At 34.7% G+C, this 24,000-nt stretch overlaps 1 protein-coding gene across 1 annotated transcript in view; it reads right to left on the minus strand.

Annotated features, from left to right (window-relative positions):
• Positions 1-21,873: 21,873 nt before the first annotated feature.
• CDH7 (cadherin 7) overlaps positions 21,874-24,000 on the minus strand; it is an 81,837-nt gene continuing 79,710 nt past the window's right edge. Inside the window, exon 12 of the mRNA XM_085052469.1 lies at positions 21,874-23,005. Within this exon, the coding sequence (XP_084908595.1) occupies positions 22,512-23,005 (494 nt within the window). The 3' untranslated portion in view covers positions 21,874-22,511. The remainder of the gene's footprint in view (positions 23,006-24,000) is intronic.

Below are 24,000 nucleotides of genomic sequence, written 5' to 3' on the forward strand. Positions count from 1 at the left end.
CACATTGCTGACAGACTTCTTGGTGCCAGTGTTTCCAGCATTATAGCCTGCATAGTCATTTATTATGCACATTAGCCATTATGATCGAAAACTTTGATAATCTGCTTGTTTCCTGTCAAGACATATGGCTAAAGAAAATCCCTGCAGGCCTCTTGGTCAAAGATCACTAAATGATCAGTGATGTGTTCACTGAAAATGGGAATGAGTCAGATTGATTTTCCTGAAAGGCAGAACTTGTATGTGTTATAAATAAATAATTAAACACTCTCATAACTTAATATTGTATTTTAGCAATTATAATATGCACTAAATGTACATATTTATAGAATATGGTCACATATTGTACTTAGATAAAGGTGCAGCTGGGTATTTATGAGACACCAGTTTTTCCTAAATATAGAAATCTGGTAATTATCACTGTTGTGCAATAGGAATAAGCACAGCTGGGGAATGCTGCTGCAGTTGTTTCTTTGGCTACAAAGTTAATTTCAGACTTGCAGGTTCTCTCTAGTTTTCATCTGCTTTTTTTATTCTATATTGAATAAAACAGCCTCAGCACATCAGACTTAAATCTGTGCCTGCTCCATAGATCTGATTGTCAATGGCATGTTCTGAGGGAGTGGAAATGGAGGCAGTAGGACTGCTTCTGTGCCTTTGGATCAAGCCACAGACAACATTCAGAACTGAATCACTTATATGTCTAAGCAAAAGCCGAAACTGAAAACAACAGCACTTGACTCCCTCTCCACCCTTTCCTGTTGTAAATTTCCTAGCTGTTACAATAAAAATACTGGAATTATCTCTTATGCCTTTCATGTTTTCTTCCTACCTTTGTCATTTTCTTATTCTCTTTCCCTCTTTTTTACTGAGTAATCAAATACCGGTCGTGTTTAAACTAATGGGCAGTATGGATGAATGCTAACTATGCAATGATAGACAGCCAAACTGAACTAATATCCAGGAGGCTCTAATTACTTCGAAATTATCTAGACACATAGGCACCTGGTGGCTAACATTCTAAATTGTCACCTGCTAATTAAATGTGAGACATTCACGCACAGACTTCATTTACAGCTTGTAGAGCTTGATCTACATGAATAGGTAGAAATTGCAGTTGTTTAGTTTTTTTAAGAAAAAAGGCATTCAATTGATTTATTTCTTTTTACTTCCTCTCACTTTGTATTCCCAGAACTAACATGGAGCTGCTGTCTTTAGTTTACTCCCTCCAGCATAAGATGGTCAGATAGCCCTTCTTTTGGAGTGCATTCTCCATGACCTGATATGATTATTGTTAATATCAGAATTTATATCATCTGTGCATCTCCCATTGGAAACAAAATATCCCCAAAAGCTGATTGGAAGAGTAGCCTTTGTTGGCCCTTTGCACTGGCCTTCCAAGCTGACTGGCAGGGCAGAGGACAGCTGCATTTCACACTGTAGATTTGTTTCATTCCATTGTAGATTTATTTCATTCCTCATTCTTTTCTGGTTTTGCAACCAAGAAGTTAATTTTACTTCTTGAATACAGTTTTAATTTTTTGTGAACTACATTGATGAAGAAATCATGTAATCACCAAGTCAAACTAACCAGTGAACCTTCATTGAAGTCCACAGGATTTTCAAGAATTCATGGCCTGTGAAGTACCAAAAGTGAGACTTTTATACTCTTGACAGAAGGTATTTGTTTAATTTCTGTTAAAGGAGACATTTTTGAAACTTGTTCACAGTCTGGCTATACTTCAGCTTTTGGCAGTTTTTCTTCTAAATCTTTGTGGTTGAAAGTACTCTGTGAAAAAGTACTATCTGTGAAACAAATTTTAGGGACAACATCCTGATTAGAAATTTGTGTTTCTTTCTGGGGAGAGGTATTTACTTGGTCTTGTTTTGTTTTCAGCTCATGCAGATGGAGACCATGTGATGAAATGTAAAACAGAAAAAAAAGAAAAATAGAGAAGGTAAGAAGTAATGTCATGACTCAGTAGAAAAAGTGAAGCAAAACTTAGTGCAGGCCCTGTAGGAGAGAAAGGTGGTTTTATAAACAACGCAACAAAATGAAAATAAAAATAATAAATAAATTATAAACCACTATATTAACTCACATTGACACCCATGCTCACATACAGGCACCAAGATTTTTGTGGTTTAGCATCCTCTTCAGCATGCAGTAACCAAGATTCTTGTATATTAGCTGTTGGCCCCAGTATGATACAGGTTCCAAAGAACATCAACAACCCATCACCTCCTCAGTTTTTCTTAGGTAGGTGATTTGCCCATTTTTTATGTGTTTGTCAGACTCTTCAGATATTAATCTCTCCATCCTGTTCAACCTCTATAGGCCTTCAAAATTTACTCAGTTATTTGTCTATTGAATTGGATGGTTTGAAAATCAATGGCTAAGTATGGGTGAGTCTTGATGATCACCTGCTCATCTACATGCTATTCTTATAGGCTTAGTGTTCTGCTTTTTCTTCCATTGCTTCTAAAGCAGAAAAATCATCTTAGTTCTCCATTCACACCAATCTCAATTATTTTACTGCAGTTCCATAAAAATGAAAGATGCAGAACCAATTTCCTTTCAACTAATCACAGCAACTAATAGGTTAAAGTCATCTCTCAAAATGCAATAGCATGTTTTTTGCACAGTTTGTAAGCAAACTATGCCAATCAGTAAGCATTACTGCCTGGTCAGATGTGACAGCTGAGGAATATGCATGAACCCATAATGGTCCATGGTTCTCTGATGAGTAAACTGATCATTAGCAAAGAACAGAAAGTCTCTCAATTGAAGTATGTTTATACAGCAATACATAGATTGTTTTGAGGAAAACAAAGTCTGAGTGGCAGGAAGGCAGGAAGAAAATATATGCCTAGAGATGTTAAACCATTTCCCATTCTCAGCCTTCATCTGGGTAGTACAGACTAGGACATAACAACTGCCTTGTGTCCTGGAGATACAATTCCCATTTCAAGCCTGAGGAACTGTTTTGAAAACTTTTCAGCCCATCATCCACTTTCTAGGTTTCTTCAAAACTAATTTTTCACTTTTGATTACAAGGCCTTTAGTCTGAACTATCGCTATTGTTAACATTCTTGTTGATATTAATTTCTTTGTCCTAACATACCTTTCCAGATTTTCAAGGTTTCTTTGAATGACAAAAGCTTCTTACCTAAAGTACAGATGTAGTATTGAAAATTATTCACATAAATATTCTGTCATTTCTCAAAATTAAAGCAGAACCTGGATATTTTATATTTACTGCAGTTATTACCACACATGAGTAAGACTCTGTGAGGAGGAAGGAGAACATAAATGATGAATGATTACTCTCCACTACAGCGCTGAAAAGCTGCCAGTCACATCTTTCTTGGCTGTAGATCTCTACTTTCAATCTCTGAATAAAAAATATAAGTATGAATGCGAAACATAAAGTTAATCACATCTGGTAAAAGATTTTGTGGGACCATATTCAATAACAAGCACACAAACCCTGTTGAATTGCAAACCTGCAGTCCTTCACTGTAAACCTCCCTTTGAGTATGTGACAAATTCATTAAGGTGCAGCAAGAGGTACTCAAAGACTATGAAATATTAACAGGTAGATACTGTATAGTCATTCCACGCACTGTTAGATATTTTAGTCCCCTAGCACTCTGAGCAAAGTAATAGCAGGTACATTACAGCACCCAAAAGTAATACAGAAGGAATCTAGTTTTCTAAATCTGAGTATAGGTTTTCAAAAGGACTTCTGCAGAGATGAGTTAGTAGCACTTCATATAAGTGTGCTACAAAAATGTAATTTTAAGTGGATTTGAATACATTGGTAATCCACTGAAAATTTTTTTACAGTTTGAATATTTTAACACCTGTCTGAGTTTATAATTAAAAATTGTTTAATGCTATTGCAAACACCAGGGGGAAAAAAAAAAGTGAATACCCATGAAAATGCATGTGTTACTTCTTATTCTATATTTTCTGAATTAAATATTGATCATAAGGAAAGAGTCCTCTTCCCTGTCATTCTTGGTCTGATTCCACACTGCCTTAGGTAATTGCTATCTTGTGTGCAAAGAAGTATGATCAGAATAGTAGCATTTTACATGCAAACTGAAAAGCTATGAGAAATTACAGAGGCTTCAGGCAGTAACGAATTGGATTCTCTGCCTATGTTGGATTGTACACTGCTGTCTAGAACCCACTTTTGCAAAGGCAAAAGATACACAGAAGATTTATAGACAGCTGTTCTGTCAAGCAGTGAAACTTTAAGCTCATACTCCCTCTTGCTCCTCCTGATTTTCTTATCATCTTATTTTTGTTCCTGTTTTTATGAACATACAGAACCACAGATTACCCTACAGGAAGCATTTATAGAGATTTTCAGAAGACTGCACTTATCTTCCTGGAAAACTTTTGCTAGTAATTATTAAAAAAGCCTATGTCAAGAAAAAAAATCACCTAAAATAACTAACTGCTGGTGTTAGAAATGTTATAGTTCTGAATGTCTTTCTTCACTGACTCATCCCTTGAAATTTACACCTGCTTTGGGGAATTACTGTTCAGAAAGGCACATTGTGTTACCTCGGAAACAGCTGCGACTGCATGTGTATATTTAGATAGAAGGTATTTCACTTCCTTCACATTTCTGTCTGATATGCCATTTACTGTGTATTTAAGCTGTTAATGCAGTCAGCCCTTCCCTATCACATCTGCTCTATTTTAGTCTTAAATCTTCTCAGCTGCAAAAGATGGTCCTGTAAGGATGTACCTCTGGTGACACTGCCACACTTCTGTTACATCCAAAATTTCTACAGGAGAAAGAGTAAAAGAATATTGTTAACATATTTAAGACTGGAAAGATAAATCCTATGCACCATCTTTAGAGGATTCAATATTTCATAAAGATAGGTCATCTAATAAAATCACAGAAGGTGACTTCATTTCCTTTCATTTCACTTCACAACGGAGAACGAGAGTACTTGTCTGTAAGACAGATGCTTGACAGGAATGAGGTATAGCTAGGTAAGAAGGAGACCTAAATTATGGAATCTTATTTTTGTTACTGGAATGTGGACTTGGGTAAGTCACTTAAATGTTACTTGTGTGGCATTGGGTAAGTCACTTAAATTGTCTATGCACTGATTCCTTGTTTCCCCTGTGCCAATAGAATTTTAATAGTTGGCTAAATGCTGCTGAGCTTCAAAAATACTTTGAATTCTTCACACACAGCACATAATAGAAATCCAAAATTTTATCACCACCATTATTATTTTCATTCTACACTGACCTTTCCCTAATTAGGGGAAACAGTTGCATTGCTGATTTAAACGTAGCATGATTCTGCTTTGAGTGAACCTAATATTGCAAGTCATTCTGCTTTCTGGGTATGAATGATATTTACTTCAAAACTATGTATTTTGTAAAGCTATTATGTAAAAAATAGTGCTTTAAAATAAGTAACAAAAGAATTGAGAAAATAGATCCAGCAATTTCCTACTACTTTCTTGTCACAATAGCGCAGAGAAAATAGTGAAGAGAAGAAAGATTAAGAAGAAAAAATAAATATCATCGTATAATTTTGTTTCCAAATTGATCTGCATTTGTTCATTTTTGCATATAAAAATATTAAAACTCTTGATTGAAATGGTTTACTCCTTCAATACCAAACACAGGATTTTCTCCTTCCTTAATTTCAATTTACCCTTTTATTTTTAACTAGCAAAACCTCTTTTTCTTTTTTCCCCATTTCTCTTCTGGAGTCCTGTATACAAAAATACTGCACATGTCTTCTGAATTTCTTGCTCTTTTCTGTTCAGTGATATATATAGAGCAACATCAGTCATGATAACTTAGTGATGAACACTGCTGCCTGCAAATATCATGAGGTTATTCCTGCCAGACTGAGCTGTCTTTTCCCAATTAACTGCAGGGAAAGTGGTCTTGAGTGACATACAGTAGAGGAACAATAACAGTTAGTTTCAGATATTCAGCCAGAAATGAGAGAAATTGGAAAAGGTGAGATAAGTTTCAGTGAATAAAAAAGAAAAAAAAAAAAAAAAAAAAAAAAAAAAAAAAAAAAAAAAAAGAGAGAGAAGTCAGAATAGCTTAACTAAAAACAGTGATTTTAGAGGTATATACAATTGTGATTCTAGAGGTATATACAATTGCAGTGTTTAAGGCACTCTAATTTCTTGAGAATTACATAAAATGGAGTATTACTTGTGTTACCATGTAGAAAAAAAGTCAATAGCTTAAACACATAAATAAATGCAAATAAATAAGGAAAGAGAGCTTGCAGGGGAAAAAAGAGTTCTAGAGCAAAAGAGGCCAGTGCTGACCAGTTATAGATTGAATGGCATCTGCTTGGATTGGCACTGAAAAACTTAAACCCACAAGTCACAATACTATGTTCCTTTAACCAACCAAAAATGTCAGTGTTTAACATCAGATCAAAAGCTACTAAAATGCATAGAAAAAAAGCGGAGAACATGAAGGTCATTGATGCTGTCTTAGATTACAGGAAGAATATGAGCATTTTTCAGATGAAACCATATAGGTACAAACACTGAAAACAAATTTCCAATGTTTTCTAACAGTCTTTGATTACTTCCTGACTATTGCTTTAATGATATGTGATGATCACTTCAGTATCTAAGTATGAAATACCGTGTAGGCACTTGAAAAATTATCAGAATTTCTACAGCTACTTTTGAACATGTACAGTAGTCAGTGATCAGTCTCCAAACGTTTTTTGTGAAGGAGAATGAAAAATGAAACATCAAAACAAGAGCAAATTTTTCTGTCTAAGAGACAGTCTTGATGACATATAATTTCTGTGTAGTACCAAAAACCAGGGTTGGCATTTTTAATTAGTGAAACAATTGAGTTAATTTCAACAAGCTTTGAAAATTTGAATGAGTTGAATACATATAATCTTTCACTGTGAGAATTAGGATTTTTGTTTTATGTAATCCCTTCTTCTCTAATCTTCTCAATGTCAATGTTAGAGTCAAAATCATTAGAAAGGCTATCCCAGGACCTTACTTAGAAACATCTTTCTGATTGTGATGAAAACATTATTCATGACTGTCCTTATGGTCATGCATGAGCATCTTCTTCTAAAGCAGATCACTCTTGCCCTTCTTATATTTTCACACTAAAAAGAAAGTTATCTTCCCTCCACATTTGTTTTACTATATCTTCTAGCATGATTTCATAGGGATTTTTTTCATTTTCAGTTGTCTTTACCACCTTTTTCTGTATCTAATTCATGTAAATTTCATCATTATTAGCTGAGTAATACTGTATACAGTATTTTGAGTAAGATCCTCACAATATGTTACAAAACAGGAGCAATATTTTCCTATCTGTAATGGGAAATCCTTGTTTGATGCACTCCAGAATATTATTATTATTTTCACAGCCATGTCACAGTCCTCTTATTACTCACCAGTGTATTCAAATTTTCCCTTCCTTTCTTTCATACAACAGATGTCATTTACATTTATAGGCTCAAAGTCTTATTAACCATAAAGTATTAATCTTTGGCATTTGTGGTATTTAATTTCATTTAATTTCATTTCCATTGCTTTAGCTCCCAAGTTCATCCAACTCTTCCACTTACTGATCAGGTCTGGATAACACTTTCCCCTTTCTAACACTTCCACATTTCAGGGTGCCTACTTACTTCCTGCATAAAAGTCTCTAATGAAAACATTAGACATATCTATCCCAAGTAACATGACTGAGGGAAAGCATTGTCTAGTTTCTTCCCATTCTTATCTGTTCAATGCAACTTTTGCCATATTCCTGTTGTCTAGCTAATAATAATTTCTAATGAATATGAATCCATTCTTCTATAGGGAACTGTGTGAAGTTCTCTGTAACTCTAGATAAATTGGAATGACTTGACTATGATTATATAATAGATCAGAAAATATGCACATCTGTGTACTTCCAAGAAAAAATATATGGAGTGAATCTACTGTGCTAGACAATAACTTTATAACTTACACAAGGGTCCACAGAGTTCCATGGATTTGGTAATTTTTTCCTCCAAAACATGTTCTTGGCAACTATCCAACGCAGATTCCTGTTATGTGCATATATCTGCTGTACATACAGTGCTGTATTCTCTTCATTCAGAGAGCATTTCTGTCATTCATTCTTAGTACTGGACTTCCAATTTCAAATGATGATTCTTTTAAGGACTAGATTATTCAAGACAGAGACTATGGGAGTATTCAGATTAGAATTTGAAATGTAAGTTTTGTTTCCATTTCAAATATCCTTACTTTTGCCACATACTTTTTTTTTTTTTAGCCATTGTTTTTTGGTGTAAGTTTCTTTTTATTATCATTGGTTACTTTTTTTTTCTGTATAGCAGTTACATTGAAAGGAAGAAAGTCTGAGGCAAAAATATTCCTTTGGCAACTGGAATAGATTAACCTTGATATTTCTCCTTTCTGGGCATGTATTAGTATCACTTTACTTCTGTTTCCTATCCCTGCTGACCCTTTTCTATTTTTGTCTTTGTCACTGACAGATTTAATTTTCCTTAAAAGACTCAACTGTATTTTGACAATTTTTACATTGTTTCTGTACTTCTTTCCAATTTTGTCATAGGAAAATTTATTGGAGAGTCTTTTTCCATACTTGTTTTCCTAATAATCATTTGGACATACATGATATCATTTTATGTTGGCTTTCATTCATTAAGGCTTGCATTTCTTCCATATGAATGCCCTCCTGCTTTGAATGAAAGACTGTTCTCAAATTTCCGCTTTTTACAGAAAATAATTCTTTGCTCATTCCATTCAAATACTTGTGTCCCTCATTCAAGCCAGTCAACATCATCAATTAGAAATAAGAAACAAAAAAGTCAGAAGTTACGTTTTGTCTTACATTTCAATAGATCTGATTACGTTCTGTGGCTATGTATATATATGTTTTCTGATCTAAAATAATTTATTTCCCCTTCATTTCAGTACTTCGTAGAGATATTGCTCTCTCCAAGTACAAGAATAATTTGTTCCTAAAGTTATTATGAAATCTATTTTGAAATACATGCCTCAAAAATGGCAGTGTTTCAGACTTCTTTTACTTGTTACTTCCAGGATTTTACTGAGATTGTTACACAGTGAACTGCTGCAATTTATTATAGGTGAAAGAAAAAAAAAATCTAGAAAGGAAGACTTCAGAACTTTGTCAAAAACTGGATTTAAATTCTATCTAAACACACATCTCATTTAATGATTACTTTTGACCTGATTTGAACATAACTGATGGAAGTTTTGAAAGCTGAGCATGGTAGCATATTAAATATCGGAAAGATTTTATGACTGACCTTAACTTGAATTTTCTTTGCTTAGTCAACAATCTTCTTTTGTTTCTATAAGAAACTATAAGAAAAATGCTGAATTAACTGTGCTGTGTGAATTAACACCTAAAGCTTTCTTGTTCTTTCTTTGTGATGGCTAATAAAGCTGGTGTGACTAAAAAGAAAGGGCCTGAAGGAAACAATTTGTAATCAGATGGACCAAGAGAGGGTATTTCACTCTGTATGTTGTTTTAGTTCTTTTTGTCTTTATTGAGATTGCTGAAAAAGGTGTTAAACTAATGGTCAGCAGTTATGTAAGGACTTTATGACCTAGTTTCAAAGCACAGTTCATGTGATATAAGCTCCCTGATTGCCACCTGATTGTAATGTAATGTCTTTCAAATTTTATTGACTAGCAACTCCTTCCTACTCACAACTCAGTTCATATAAGTATGAGGTTTTTCTTCCTGATTCACTGTTAACTTCCTGAGGCATGAAGTCACTGTCTCACTCCATCCTTACTCTGTACAGTGCAAAGTTTCTTGAAAAGCTTTTCTTTTAGAATTCATAGAATATACATGCAGAAGAAGAAGACATAAAGCAGTGTATTGGTTTTATGTCTTTTGCCTATCTTTTATAAAAAGAAGAAAAATTCTGACCACATGTAAAGAGTGGTAGAGAATTTTTTTGCAGGTGAATCTAGAAGGCAGTGCTACCAGAAGCCCTGTATATAAAACTGCAGTTTAATTTTGCAATCAGATTGCCTTCCTTCAATCTAATTTTGCAACTTAAATAGTGAGAGTGCCTGGTATATCTTAACCTTTTAGAGGTTGTATAGCAAAACAAATTTATTAAAGTAGAAAAGTGTAAGGAAATAAGGAGAGGAGAAATAACAGAAAAAAAGTGGAGGAGTATGGTTGTAAAAGATGTCTGTAAAATCATGTGAGAAGTCATTTATTTTTCAAGCTGCCAACATGGCTAAACTCAGTAATACTGGTGTACTAACACTGCTAATTGACCTTTAAATTGTATGCTAACATTATATTTTGTATATATTTTAGAAACAGGAGAAGGTTAAATTTATCTTCTTGCAGACTACAATTTATGTATTTAGTCTTCCATGTTCAATTACATTTTCTGAAGTGCTCTAAGTTTAATAATTCATACTTAACAGCTCTCTGATGAATACTCTCGGTTGTAAACAAGATGTGCTATTTCTAAGCTGGTTAAAGTTGCATCCTTTTTAGTCTAACATCATGTCATCTTGTACATACTGAGTCTTCTGCCTGTTAGGTGTAAATAACATGTCTCTATGTCCTTGGACAATATACATAAAACCCATTGCATTTGCTGTCTGTCTTGTAATGCAGAAGTCAGTAGGCTCTTACTTACATAAAAATGATTTAAAAAATGAAAAGAATAGGGAGTTTCAGGAGCAGAACTATTACAGTTTTATCCTAAACCCAGGAAATTTGCCAATCTGCTAAACAGAAGATAATCTGATTTTATACATCAGTTATATTGTCAAAAAATTAGATTTTATAAAAGACCAAATAGGAAAAAAAGAATCCTTATCGATGTATGGTTCTCCCTCCAGCATGTGGAGTGCACTGGTTTAAGACCAGCTGGATGCCAGGTGCTCAACAAAGCCACTCTTTCACTCACTTCCAAAACTGGACAGGGGAGAGAAAATACAGAAAAAGTTAATGAGTTAAGGACAGGGATTCACTCAGTGGTTCCTGTCATGGGCAAAGGAGACTCAGCTTGAGGTTATTAATTGAATTTATTACCAACAAAATCAGAGCAGGAAAATGAGGAGTAAAACAAACCTTAAAAACACCTTTCTCCCACCCCTCTCTCCTTCCCAGTTTTACTTGCTCCCCTCCAGTAGTGCACAGAAAGAGGGAATGGGGGTTATGTTCAGTTCATCACATGTTTCTGCTGCTGCTTGGGGAGGCAAATTTTCCTCCATAAAAGGAGGAAACTTACACACTTCTCTGGTGTAAATCCTTATCACAGGCTACTATTCTTCATGAACTTGTCCAAAGTGAGTCCCTTTCCCCAAGGGTGCAGTCCTTCAGGCACACCCTGCTCCAGCATGGATTCCTCACATGGTCACAAGTCCTCCCAGGAAACCTGCTATTCCATGGACTGCAGGGGGGCAGCTGCTTCACCATAGTCTTCACCATGGGCTGTGGGGAAATCTCAACTCTGGCACAAGGTGCACCTCTTTCCCCTCTTTCTCCAGTGACCTTGGTGTCTGCAGAGATATTCTTCCCACATATTCTCACCCCACTCTTTTCTGGTCACAATTACATCTGTGCAACAATGTTTTTTCCTTCTAAAATATGTAATAATGGAGGCATTGCCACCATTTCTGATTGGCTTAATCTTAGCCAGCGGCACACCCATCTTGGAGCCAGCTGGGTTTGGCTCTGGAGGACATGGAGGAAGCTTCTGGCAGCTTCTCACAGAAGCCACCCCTGAAAACCCCCTGCTACTAAAACCTGGCCATGTAAAACAATACACAGAGAAATAAGGCATAGATAATTAGAATTTTTAAAATACTTCATTTTTAAATGCCAAATATTTCCAAGAAAAATGAAGGAGACTTTGTAAAGAATTTAACTAACAGACTTTTCATGAGAATTGTGAAGATAAAGCTTCATATGATGCTTTGGTTATTTGTAGATAAAAGACTGGTAAGATCACTTTCAATACAATAAGAAAACACCAAAAGATGAAACATATATGACCTTTTTTCTCTTATAACTAGCTTTCATAAGGTAGAGACTCTTGTCATATTCCAGTGTCTGAAGTGTTGTGCTCAGATGACTGATCTCTGGGAAATTGGGAGATGAGGGTACAGCTCTAATCATGGCCCTTAAGAGGTCTTTAGCAGCCACACTATCATCAGTCATGTGCCTAAATGCCTCCAAAATTCTGAGCTTGGCTTCATTCTGATGCTGAGTATGCTGAAAACCATATTGTTCCCTGGGTCAGTTCTCTGCTGCTCTAGTATCAAATAATTGCCACCATATTGCAAAAATTCTGAGCTACCGGAAGGCAAATAAAACATTGACTGTAGTTACAAAAAATCCTCTTTGATCACTTTGAACTCATGTCTTATGCTTCTCTGTGGTTTTTCTTTTTCCTCTTAAACATGTTGAAAGCAAACAGTAGAACGCATGTTCTGTGAGATCCCATTTAGTTCAGAAAATAATTTTGCTGTCAGAGTATTGGAATCCTTTTCAATTCACTCAGAAAAAATATAAGCAGTCCAGGTTTATTGGCCTGAATCTTGATGAAATATTTCACACATTATGTTTGAACAGTATGGCCACCTTTAAATTTAGTAATGTGTTGTTTTTTTCTGTATCAATTGGTGTATATAATTTCCATCCACCAACAAATTACAGAGATAAAGTGATAGAGAAAAACCTGGTTTTCTACTGAAGTTGGTAAGTGCTTACCTGAACTGCCTCCACTTTGATTTTCTAGCAGAGCAGTGATTTTGCTTTTCTAACCTGATGAATTCTTAGGCATATGGCAGATTAATCTTAAAGATATCATTTGGTGAGGTAGTCTGTTCAAGGCCATTAGCTTTCCTCACACATTGCTTTGCCAATAAAACTTGTTAGTGAGGGAGCCTTTAATTTCTTTAATTTCTAATTTCCAAAGAGAGGATAGATTTTCACATTTACAAAGCCACTGGGTTTTCTTATGATTGAATGGCAAGCAAGATTAATTAATTATCCCTCCTCAGATGGAGCTTCCATGTCAATAAAGTTTTTAATTTTTAGTCTCGTATTAGTTAAACCATAAGGTTTTAAAGATAGATGTTTTATTTTAGGCTTGGGTATTAACAAGCTTCAGCTGTTGAAACAAGTTACCTGAGGAGAAAATGCATTCTCAAAACCTTTCTGGTTACTTGCGAATATGTCTTCTTTCACATTAAAACATCAATCAAGTGTTTGTCTTTACCTCCTTGTATACTCAATGGAAGACTAGGAGGATTCCTTTTACCTCACAACGAAGTATAGCAGTCCTCAAAAATATTTGTAGGCCACTGCTTCACTGTGGATTTCAGAGAATGCTTACTTCAAAGACAGAATGACTAAGCAAATTAATTCTATCTCTCTTTCTTTGAAACTCTATGAATCATAAAATGTATGAAATTAAATTATTGGAAGCTATTTTGTGTGGGGTTTTTTTCCTACAGCATTCCATCCCACTGGTATGACTATCACATTGCATTTGTATGCCTTCCTAATGCCAAATAATTTTCAGGACTGCTTGTTGTTTTCTGATGCTTCCTTGCCATCCATACAGCATTGAAATTAAATTGTTGCTTTCGTTATCTAGGGAATAGTTTACTCCAGATTTTTGCCAAGAATGAAATAAACTAACAAGAAAAAAACAAACAGTAACATTAATGTTGCCATATTATTTTCATTCTCAAAAATTTTGAAAGTTCTCTGTTCCTCTTCACGTCTTTACATCAACAGACAAAGCAAATGGACCAACCAGTGCCACAGATGAGATCACTGACAAAGGTGGGCAGATAACTTGATATTCTGATTCCAAGACTGACAATGTCTCTTTTTTGACAGCATTATTGTTATTAGTAGTAAGAGTAACATTAGTATTGGTGTTCTGTTTTTATGGTTTAATCAACATATGTGATCAGTGGTATATATGACCATATAGAGAGAATTCACAAGTTAAAACTCTCCTCTAGGAAATACCATCTAGCGAAAGAGATGAGTAGCAGAAAAATGAAGAATGAGGCAACAAGATATTATCACTCATTGTAGGGAAAAGACTGAGAGAGAATTAAAGAAAACTGGGAAGTTAGTACAGAAATTATAGGAGGGAAATGCAGTTTCTTTTCCTTGGATAAAATGTGGTCAACATGCCCCATTTTCTGCACACAATACATGGTAAGGGGGGATGGAACTGCAAGTGGAGCAGAATGGAGAAACGGTGACCAGGCTCTGTTGAAATCCTTGCAGAGAGCAGAACTCAGGGGTACTTTTTAGCTGATAAGCCACGTGTAAGCTGCCTACCAAGGGAGATAAAAAGAGATGTCTTGCTGTTGAACCAGAAACCTGGGTGAAATCACTCTCCTCAGATATAATACACCCATCTCCATCCCAGGGTTACCTCAGATGTAATACTGATCCACACCTCCATCCCAAAGCTACCTCCCTCCAAGGTATGGGTACCCCTCACTGAGCATGATGCATGCCTAGAGTCACTCAAGCTCCACCTAGATACAAAGAAATATTGTAAAAGTAAGTTAAGAATTGGGAGAAGTTACGGAAAACTTCATCATAACTGCTGGGGTCAGTTGATAAGCGGAACATATAGTCTCTCTCATGGGGATATCTATCAGGTAGGAATCATACTCTATGCACACTGAATTATTATAATTTTCACATGACATTCAACATAGTCTGCCTCTACCATCAGTCTTATCTATATTGCAGGTGAGGCCAGACTACTAGTCAGCCACAGCTTTGGTCTATATTTGCTTTACTTCTTCATGAATGCAAAATTGACCAGAAGGCAACATAAATCTTTTCAGTTTCTGAAGCTGTGTTTTTTGTAGCACACAAAGGCCAAACTGAACTAAGAGAACTCTTAATACAGATGATGATAATTGGCTAAATTAGACTGATTTGAATGAATGCCATTGACAGAGGTTCCTGTGTTTCTATCTTGCTTTCGGTTTTAGTCAATTGGATTTTCGTACGTATTCACTGCAGGTGTTAAATTCAAAGAGTTTGCCCTTTCTGTCTTCTCTGCATATATCTACCCATTCCCAGAAGGACAAGAAGTATGGATTGTTGGTTACCACTGTTTATTTCCATGGAACAGTGGTTTTTTAATATTTGAATAACTCCACATTTCATAGTAGCTACTTGAATCAAAATCCCTTCATAAGAGTGCTTTGTGCATGAGCCAAGTTGGTGTACATTAATCTCTGAGTCCCAATAAAGTATATTGACCTGTGCTAAGCTACAGTAAAAAATATATGTCATACATACTATATCAGTCTATTTTTCATGATCATCTGTTACTAAGTATATATTTTTTCATATTATTTTATTTTGTTATCATATATTAACTTACACTTGTAAAAGGTAAATCAAGTCGAAAACTACTAGAAACTGAAAGGGAAAAAAGAACAAATATCCAGCAAGAATCAATAGCAGGTATAGGTTGTACATCCTATGAGAGCTCTATTCATGTGTTCCTCATACAGGTGAAGTTTAATCTCTCCCCTAATACCTGTTTCTTTATATTTGAATGAGAAGATGAGGCCAGGCCACTGCAGACTGCTGGAAGATATTGTTCCACAGGATGGAAATATTATTAGCTCAAAGGAAATTGTGTTCCAGTAGCATCTGGTAAAACATTATTTTTCACATCACTAGATAATCTATGAAACACTAAGAACACCAGAAAAATCTTGATACTTTTTACCTCTCTGTCATTTTGTTGTTACAACCCCTTTCTATGTTAACAAAATCTCAAGCATCAGCAAGACATGTTTCAAAACAAGAAGAATATGGTTAATTTTGTTTGTACCTACAATCTTCAAAGTCAGTAAAGCTACAGATGGTCCCACAGGCTGAGAAAAGTATATTAATTTAATTTTGATAGCCTGGAAATTCTGTGTGTTCTTTTTTTTTAAGGAGAAACCGTTGTTTGTGTTTTGGTTTGGTTTTATTTTCTCTAGGCAATATTTTACCGTTAGTACTTCATCAAATGTAAACCTTTCCTAACACTGTCTGTATTTAGCATGTGCACAGAAATGATCTTCATGAGCAAGGGTACTTTTCATTACAGCAAGGTTATGTGTACTATGCTGATAGTAAGTATCTTATGCCATTAAAAACATCCTATTAAGATACATGCATTACCATTAAAAGAAGCAGATTGTGCCTTTCAAAATGGGAAAGTCAGCAGAAGAGACTGTGTAAAAAGAAAAGGTATGTTGCTCAAAGCAACAGCCTCCTGTCTTGATGCTGTAAGTGATCATTTATCTGTCTCCCCTAACAATGTATAAATCCTGACACCTCTTGAAAACCACAGGGAGATCTGCCAAGTACTTCAACATGATCAAGACTACCTAGCATTCTGTAGGTGCATCAATAAATACTTCTTTCTCCATATAATTTCAGCAGTCTGATGAAAATAATAAAGGATGTTCTGCTCATTAAGGAAGTAGAAGGACATTAAAATTCAGGCTGAATATTCTTGTCAGACTCAAATGGTTTAATGTGGCTTGAATATCTGGCTCAATATCCCACTATCTTAATTTATTAGTAGTTAGTCTCAAAGAGAGGAAAAGCTATCAGTGTATGAGGAATACTAAGGCAGAGCAGTAATTAAAATGCTGCATTAAATGTTAGTGCACATAGGGACATTTTGTACTTGGGCTGTTTTACTTTTGCAATTTTTCCTTTTTTTCTGTGCATCAAGACCATGATATAAATAATAGTGATGAAACTGAGTTGCAAGTAACAAACCTTGACAATTCTAAAATATTATTTCATTAAATGTGTAAAAATGATTATAGTAGTGCCAGAATATTTCAAAGTTTTAAGATTAGATCCATGTCATGATTTGAATGGTGTTAACGGCAGCTTAACTATGGAATTTGTGAGCTTGTATTTTGAGAAAATGACAGATTAGTTTCACTGCAGTCTGTTGATCCTCTGTCCTTTTCTCCATAGCTTCTTGACATCAAAGAGAGAGAACACCTCAAGACTTTCTTCTGTGCTATTAACAGTAGAGAAAAAGGTGGGTATGGGGTCAAAAAGAAGAAAACCATGGCCGGTATGGTTTTGACCAGAGAAGAATAAACCCAAAAAATTCAATGAAAAAGGTCAGCTCATTCAAACATAAGTATTTCATCAAGAATACCAATTTTAACATTAACAAAACCATAAACAATCAAACATTACCCCCCAGGTCAAAACCCCCAAATCACAACTTCACAAGTCTCAGGTAGAATGACCTAGGCAGTGAAGACATAATCAGACAAGAATATTTGAATGGAATGACCAAGTAAATGTGTTTGAGCCTTCATGAAAAGGGGTAAGATCTAATTACCTGCTGTATTCAACTTAGGCTCAACATGATTTTGATTTGGTGTACAATGAGAAGAAATTCTGACTTTGACTGAGATGCTGGTGAGTAGGAGAAAGTAAAATCCTTGATTTTTTTCCAGTACTTGTTCATCATTCAGCTTGCTGTTAATGCTGCACAACAGGTTTATGACCTTAGTTAATCATCCAAATATTAAACACCATTTAACTTTACATAATTTATAGCAGTAGGAATTTCAATCTGATAATAACACTTTAAAAAATTCATGGAAATCACAGTCCTTGCAACACTTCTAACAGTTTTTAAACTATTTTGGGTCAAAATATGAAACCAATTTTCTTTCATTGTGGGGGCAATCTTAAAAATTTTACCTGACTCTAAACTACATTTTTCTATCTCAGCCATTGATGGGGATATACAAAGATTTTGAGAGCAGGATTACTTTTTTCCAGATATTCTCTGATTAAAGAAAAAATATTTAAAGAGGAATAGTTTGGGGGTGGAATGTTTAAATATTCATATAATTTTAGAAAATATGTTTTCACACATGAGGAATGTATGCAACACATCACTGTGGCTTCAAATGATGTTTTCTTCTGACTGCCAGAAAATTCTTATGCTAATTTCTTCTTTCATTTTGTTTATTAGATATATAAGGATTCATATAAAGATTCCATTACAACCTTGAGTCATATAAAGATTTAGTAAAAAAAGTCATTTCAACCAACATAATTCTATATGCAATTGTAAGGCTTTGCAGATTTTATGTACTGTAGGGAAAGATTTTTTTCTTTCTTTTGTGAGAAAGGGTAAATTATAGTAACATATTATAGCCTATCATATGTAGATTTTTTTTCATTCCCTTCATCTAGAAAATAGATTATATTGTTTGCTGAGATTCCCCTAGTTCAAAGAACAGCTAAGGAAAAAATCTATAAAAAAGAATCAGTGAACAATTAAATACATTTTTAGCTGCCTTGAAAATGAAGAGAGGAAGAATTTTTGGTGTGGAAGGAATCATCCTGGGGTGAAAATATTTCTTAGGATGTGTCTGGGAAACATAGATGTAGATCTGGCAAACTTAGGGATGACATAGTTAAGAGAGCAACTTGTAGAGCTCTGGTTTTTCTGTAGACTTTCCCACTTCTGTCAAATAAAAAACTGACATTTCTATCTTTAACAATTCATTTTTAGATTCAGAGACCAATAAATATATACTTGGCAGCTTCTATCACTAATAAGGTGAATAGAATGATGTCTCAAAGCAGTATTACTCTACATAGATTTTAAAGCAGATGAAAAATTTCTGTATAAAAAAAAATCAGTTCCATGAAATTGACAATTTGTACCAGATTTGATAAAAGTAATTGGGTTCACCTTTCAACTCTTTAATGATCTTAAAAGTCAATCTAATTGTATTTTTTATAGTATATTTATTTCCTTTACAGAATGACAAACTATGACTTTTGTTTATATCATACAAGAGTATTTGTCCATAAAAATCAGATGCTGCCATTTTATATTTCATAACATGCTTTCATCCAAAATCCCTAATAGGAAATATTTTTTTATTAATTATTGCTAGCATCTGAAGGGTAAATAGAAAAAATATTTGAGAAAAGATCTTCACCGAAAAGGGACAGTGCAAGGAATCTTCCTTCTCCCTTTCAAAACAAATAAAAGAAAGGGTAAAAAGGAAGCTGGGGTTTTTCTCCCTTCATTCTTAGAGACAAGGAGAAGTTTCACTTGGTAGCATCAAATTTCACAAGTCCCACAGTGATTGTATTAAGCAGCCATCAGAACTAGGAGACTTAGGAAGGCCTGTGCTATGTCTTAGTGGGACTATAACCTCGAATAAGCACACTAAGTTTATTCTTTTCAATGAGAAATAGAAGTCAGAATGTCTGTTCTTTGACTCTGTTGAATTTAATAGATTTCACACTGGTCAAAGCAGAGTAAAGAGTCTTTACCTTCAATCTTCTTCAAACAGGGTAATTTTATGTAGGGGTTTTTTGGACCCACTCTTAAAACTATGCACTTTTCAAGGTTCTTGGAAATCTCAATTTAAAATAAGCCTATTCAATTGGCATATGGCAGAAGGAAAGACATATTTTTATTCCACTTTAAAATGGGAGTGATTGCAATGTTTGATATACTTTTATCTGGGATTTGTGGCCTCTAGTTAGATTCTGAAACTCTTCAGAAAATTAAATAAATAAATACGTTTGGAAATATTTTTAAAGGGCTGTTCTAATTAATTTGCCTGAATAACTGCATTAACTTTCTAGCATAAAGAAAATATTCCTTACGTTTTATACCATTTAGCCATAAATAAGACTCAAAGAAAGAATTTGAATCAGATTACACACTCTGAAAGCCTATAGTCGTGGTAATTTATGGTGACAGTTATATAGTGTGTGTATTATGCACATCCTTATGTGTATGCTATAGTAATATCTGTCATCAAACATAAGAGATTTCCACCTTTCTCACTGCAACAATACAATCAGTAGGTAAGAATGTAGAATGTAACGGCAAACTTAATTAAATTAGAACTGTGCAAAAGAAAACATATATGCGCAAGGGTTTTTATGGCATGAGAATGAAACACATTTTTGCTATAAAAAGAACACAAAACCATACCGACCCTAACATAGTTTCCTAATAGTGGAGCTTTTTGGATTTTTTACAGATATAGGAAGTGGAAAAGCAGGAAAATTGGGCTGTTTACTCTAAACCACACTTAAATCTCCTGTGAATGTTATGTGTTAAAATCAGTATTTTTGACACCTTAATCCAGACACATGAATTATCTTCCCACAAACAAAAGAAGATTAATGAAAAACTGTTCTCTCAGAACCTTGCTGATTTAATACCTGCTTAAATTCTGCAGCATATCTTGCTCTCATTAAACTGTATACACATGGTTCTTTTTTTTGCTGTTTTTTAATAATTTTATTGAAAATCTTACATGTATGACTAAAAGTCATGGACGATATCTTTCAGTTCCATTACAAAATCTGTCATATATATATATATATGCCTATATATATATATTTAATACAACTAGAAGCAAATCTACTGAATTATGAAACAATGATTGTCTATTAAAATGTAACTCAAATTAAGTATGTTGTAGATGATTAAAATTATTTTTCTTCTGTGATGGAGCTGAAGGCCACTTTCACATAGTTAATTGATAATGCTGGGCTACAAAAATTACAAAGCCTTAATGATAATTTCCCATCCCCAGCCTCACATCACTCATACATTAGGATTTCAGTACAAGGATCCTTCTATCAGAAAGAAGTATTTTAGAGTGAGCATCATCCTCTGTGGAGTACCTTCTGTTCACAAACACAGTTCTGCAAACAATTCTGTGTACCTCTCAGTAACTGCAGGCAGGTCAAGTCATTTTAAGTTAGGTACCAGCAAAAAATTTGCAGGAACAGAGTTCTATTTAGGAACTCATCTACATTTTATCTAAAACAAAAACAGTCTGAAATAATACTTAAATCCACTATTTTACTTGAATATATGCCTTATCATCTAGTAATAAATCATGAAAGATGAAGTATAAATATTGTCAGAATCATAAAAAAGTTGTCTTACTCTAAGAAATCCTACTTCAAAACCATACAGTATATTAACCAGCAATGGTTGTCCTTCTGATTTGGCACTCCTGAACCAGCATAGAAATTATGTGTAGTGAGTTAACACCTCGGGGAAAAAAAATACTTATGTGCAGCAGGATCTAAAGATGACTTCTGAAGTTAATAGTATTACATTGCTTAACATAAGAAAGAAATTCAAAAATCTTTTACTGTGATTCATCAGCAGCAAAAGAGAAGGGGAAGGAGAAGAGCAAGGTGTTTAAAGTCTTTGAAGTATACAGCATGTTTAACCTTGAAAATTAAATCTTGCATTAAAGACACTCCCAGCTACCTCTGCAGTCTTCTTTCAAAAAATTCAATGTACAAATATTTTCTTTAAATGTCTCAGACTTTGTAATGGCTCAGAAGAGCAACTGCACATCCTTGGAGCTGCTCTCCTTTCTGTGGGATGAATGGTGGGTGGCATTGTTTGCCATGATTTCTCCACTTCCATGCTTCATTTCCTACATTTATCTGAGACTGAAGAAAAATCAGCATGTTCTGACAAGTCTAATACTATGAGGCAGTAAAATGGACCTGAATTTAGTGGAGATTGGAGCTCCAAAATAAATACAACACCTTATGTAAAACAATAATAAAAAAGGATAAATTCTCCTGTACAAATCAGAAGAGAGAATAAAAAAATAGCAAATAGATAGCAACATCTTTTCTATACCTACATGGGCATCACAAAACTTCCCAGCAATAAGACTGCACCTCCATATTTCTCATTTCATGTGGATTTTAAGCTGCTTCTTAAGCTGAAGACAAACACTGTGGCATTTCTTAGTACAAACAATAATTTCTCAAAAACTACTCAGAAAATTACAGAGACTTGTAATTAAATAGCTCTGAAAACAGAGGGTGAAAAAGAAAAAACAGATCTCCTGAGCTTTTCTTTGTTTTCATGTCAGTCTTTCTGCTTTTGTTCCAGCAAGCTGTATGCACACTGTAAAGAAAATTTTCTAAAAAAACCCTTGCATTTCTAAATACCATGTATTTTAATATCGTCTTGAGTTATATATTTAAAAATTTATTTCTTCTTAAACCAGATACACTGTATTCTCAATATACCAATACTGTGAAGGCATTTGCAGTGTCAGCAGCTTGCTGAGGTGGCTGCATAACATAGTCTTGAAAGTGATTTGCCTCTGCAGGTATTTGAGGGTTGCTATCTATTTGAATGTGGCTGAGCATTTCATTTTATCAAAAATGCCACCAAATGCTCATATACTGTGTGGTCAGTGCAGTCCCTAGGACAAGTCTAATGAAGATATGTTTCACCAAGGCAAAAAAAAAAAGAAAACTAAAAAAACTAAAATTTTACAAATGGAGAAATATTTACAACTTTCCTCAGTCTGTAAGGTTGAGTTTTCTGTTTTAATATTCTTCAGTGCATTTTCAGGGAAAGGTTCCAAGGCTATGAGTATAAGCAGTCTGCTCCGGTCCCATACATATCTGCAAGCCTTTTAAAACGAGGGCCCCAGTCACTGAGGTAATCATAGTTCTGGTCAGAGTTTGAGCTGATGGAATCTAAAGAGCTGAGCGACTCTGCCACCGAGCCGTTCCCCTCAAATGCGTACGTCTGCAGGGAGTCGTAGGGTGGTGCGCAGGGGTCCACGTCAGCTTCTTTTAGTCTTTCCCAGATAAATTCCCTAAAAATGACGTTATCTGGGATACTTTTAAAAGTTGGTCTGCTCAAGAACTGAATCTCAGGTGTCACATCCCTTCTGGTCTTGGTGTCTCGCATGATGTTGAGGTTCCTCAAGGCAGCCATGTCAAAAGCCTCTGTGTCTTCTTCTCCACCACCCTCATCATCATACCTCACAATGTTTTCTCTGATATCTCTCTCCTCATCAAAAATGAGGGGCTCTTTTTTCCGTCTCCTCATGGTGACAATCAGCAAGACAAGAACTGAAACAAAAAAAAAGCTAGAGTTTTAGCAGTGCTGAACTTCTCTTGTATTTTTCCTAATGTTGGAATTACACATTAATTTATATGGCAAAGACCCAAGGAAATAGCAGGCAATTTATGCAGTTAGATATGATACCTAAAAGGTTCTGAAATAACTTTTAAACCATAAGCCTTTTGGAGTCTAAAGAATCTATTTCCCAAATCACTCAGGATTAGCATCTTCATCTCTAATTCTATACCTTATGTTGTCTGCTAAGCATAAATTTAAATACTGGTTCAGTCTGACTATGACAATCTCACAGACGAGAAAAAAAATAATTTTAAAAAAAAAAGATCTTATCCTGAAATCTTAAGTGCCCAAGTGATAAAAGCACATTCATAAATTAACAGACTAGAATTTAAAAACCATCATTTGGGAGGTGTCTGAATTAAAGTGTATGACAAATATCTGCTGAACAAAAATAAAGTAAAAAAATTATAGATTGGAGAACACCGAATTGTTAAGCAATGTGTGAAATAAGACTGTCTCAGTTTATAATAAAGAGTGTCTTAGTTCATGGAATAAAAACACTTCTATGTAAGATCTCACTTTCCTGAAAAGTGCAAAGTACCACACTTGAGATTTATGAATTACACCTAATGAGAACTTCCAGGGCTGGTGTTTATTGGATGAACCAGTACAGAAATGTAATTGCTTATTTAATTCTAAGCCTTAACGTTTCTTTCAGCTTGAAAGCTAATACTAAACTGCAGCCAAAAGCACTGCAAGAAACTAGCTCAAGGCTCCTCTTGTTCAAATACAGTTTTGGTAGAGAAACATCATTTCTGACACACAAAATATGGAACCAATAACATGACTATTGCACCCATCTGTGGAACATGATGGACTGTGAATCATCCACCTGGAAAATGATTAATACTATATTGTAGCATCTGGATAACATTTGTTGAGTTTATGATACTCCCAGGAAATCACAGGCATCACTATGATTTTA

The sequence above is a fragment of the Lichenostomus cassidix genome, chromosome 2 (assembly GCF_008360975.1).
Source record: "Lichenostomus cassidix isolate B80296 chromosome 2, HeHo_3.0, whole genome shotgun sequence".
NCBI lineage: Eukaryota > Metazoa > Chordata > Aves > Passeriformes > Meliphagidae > Lichenostomus > Lichenostomus cassidix.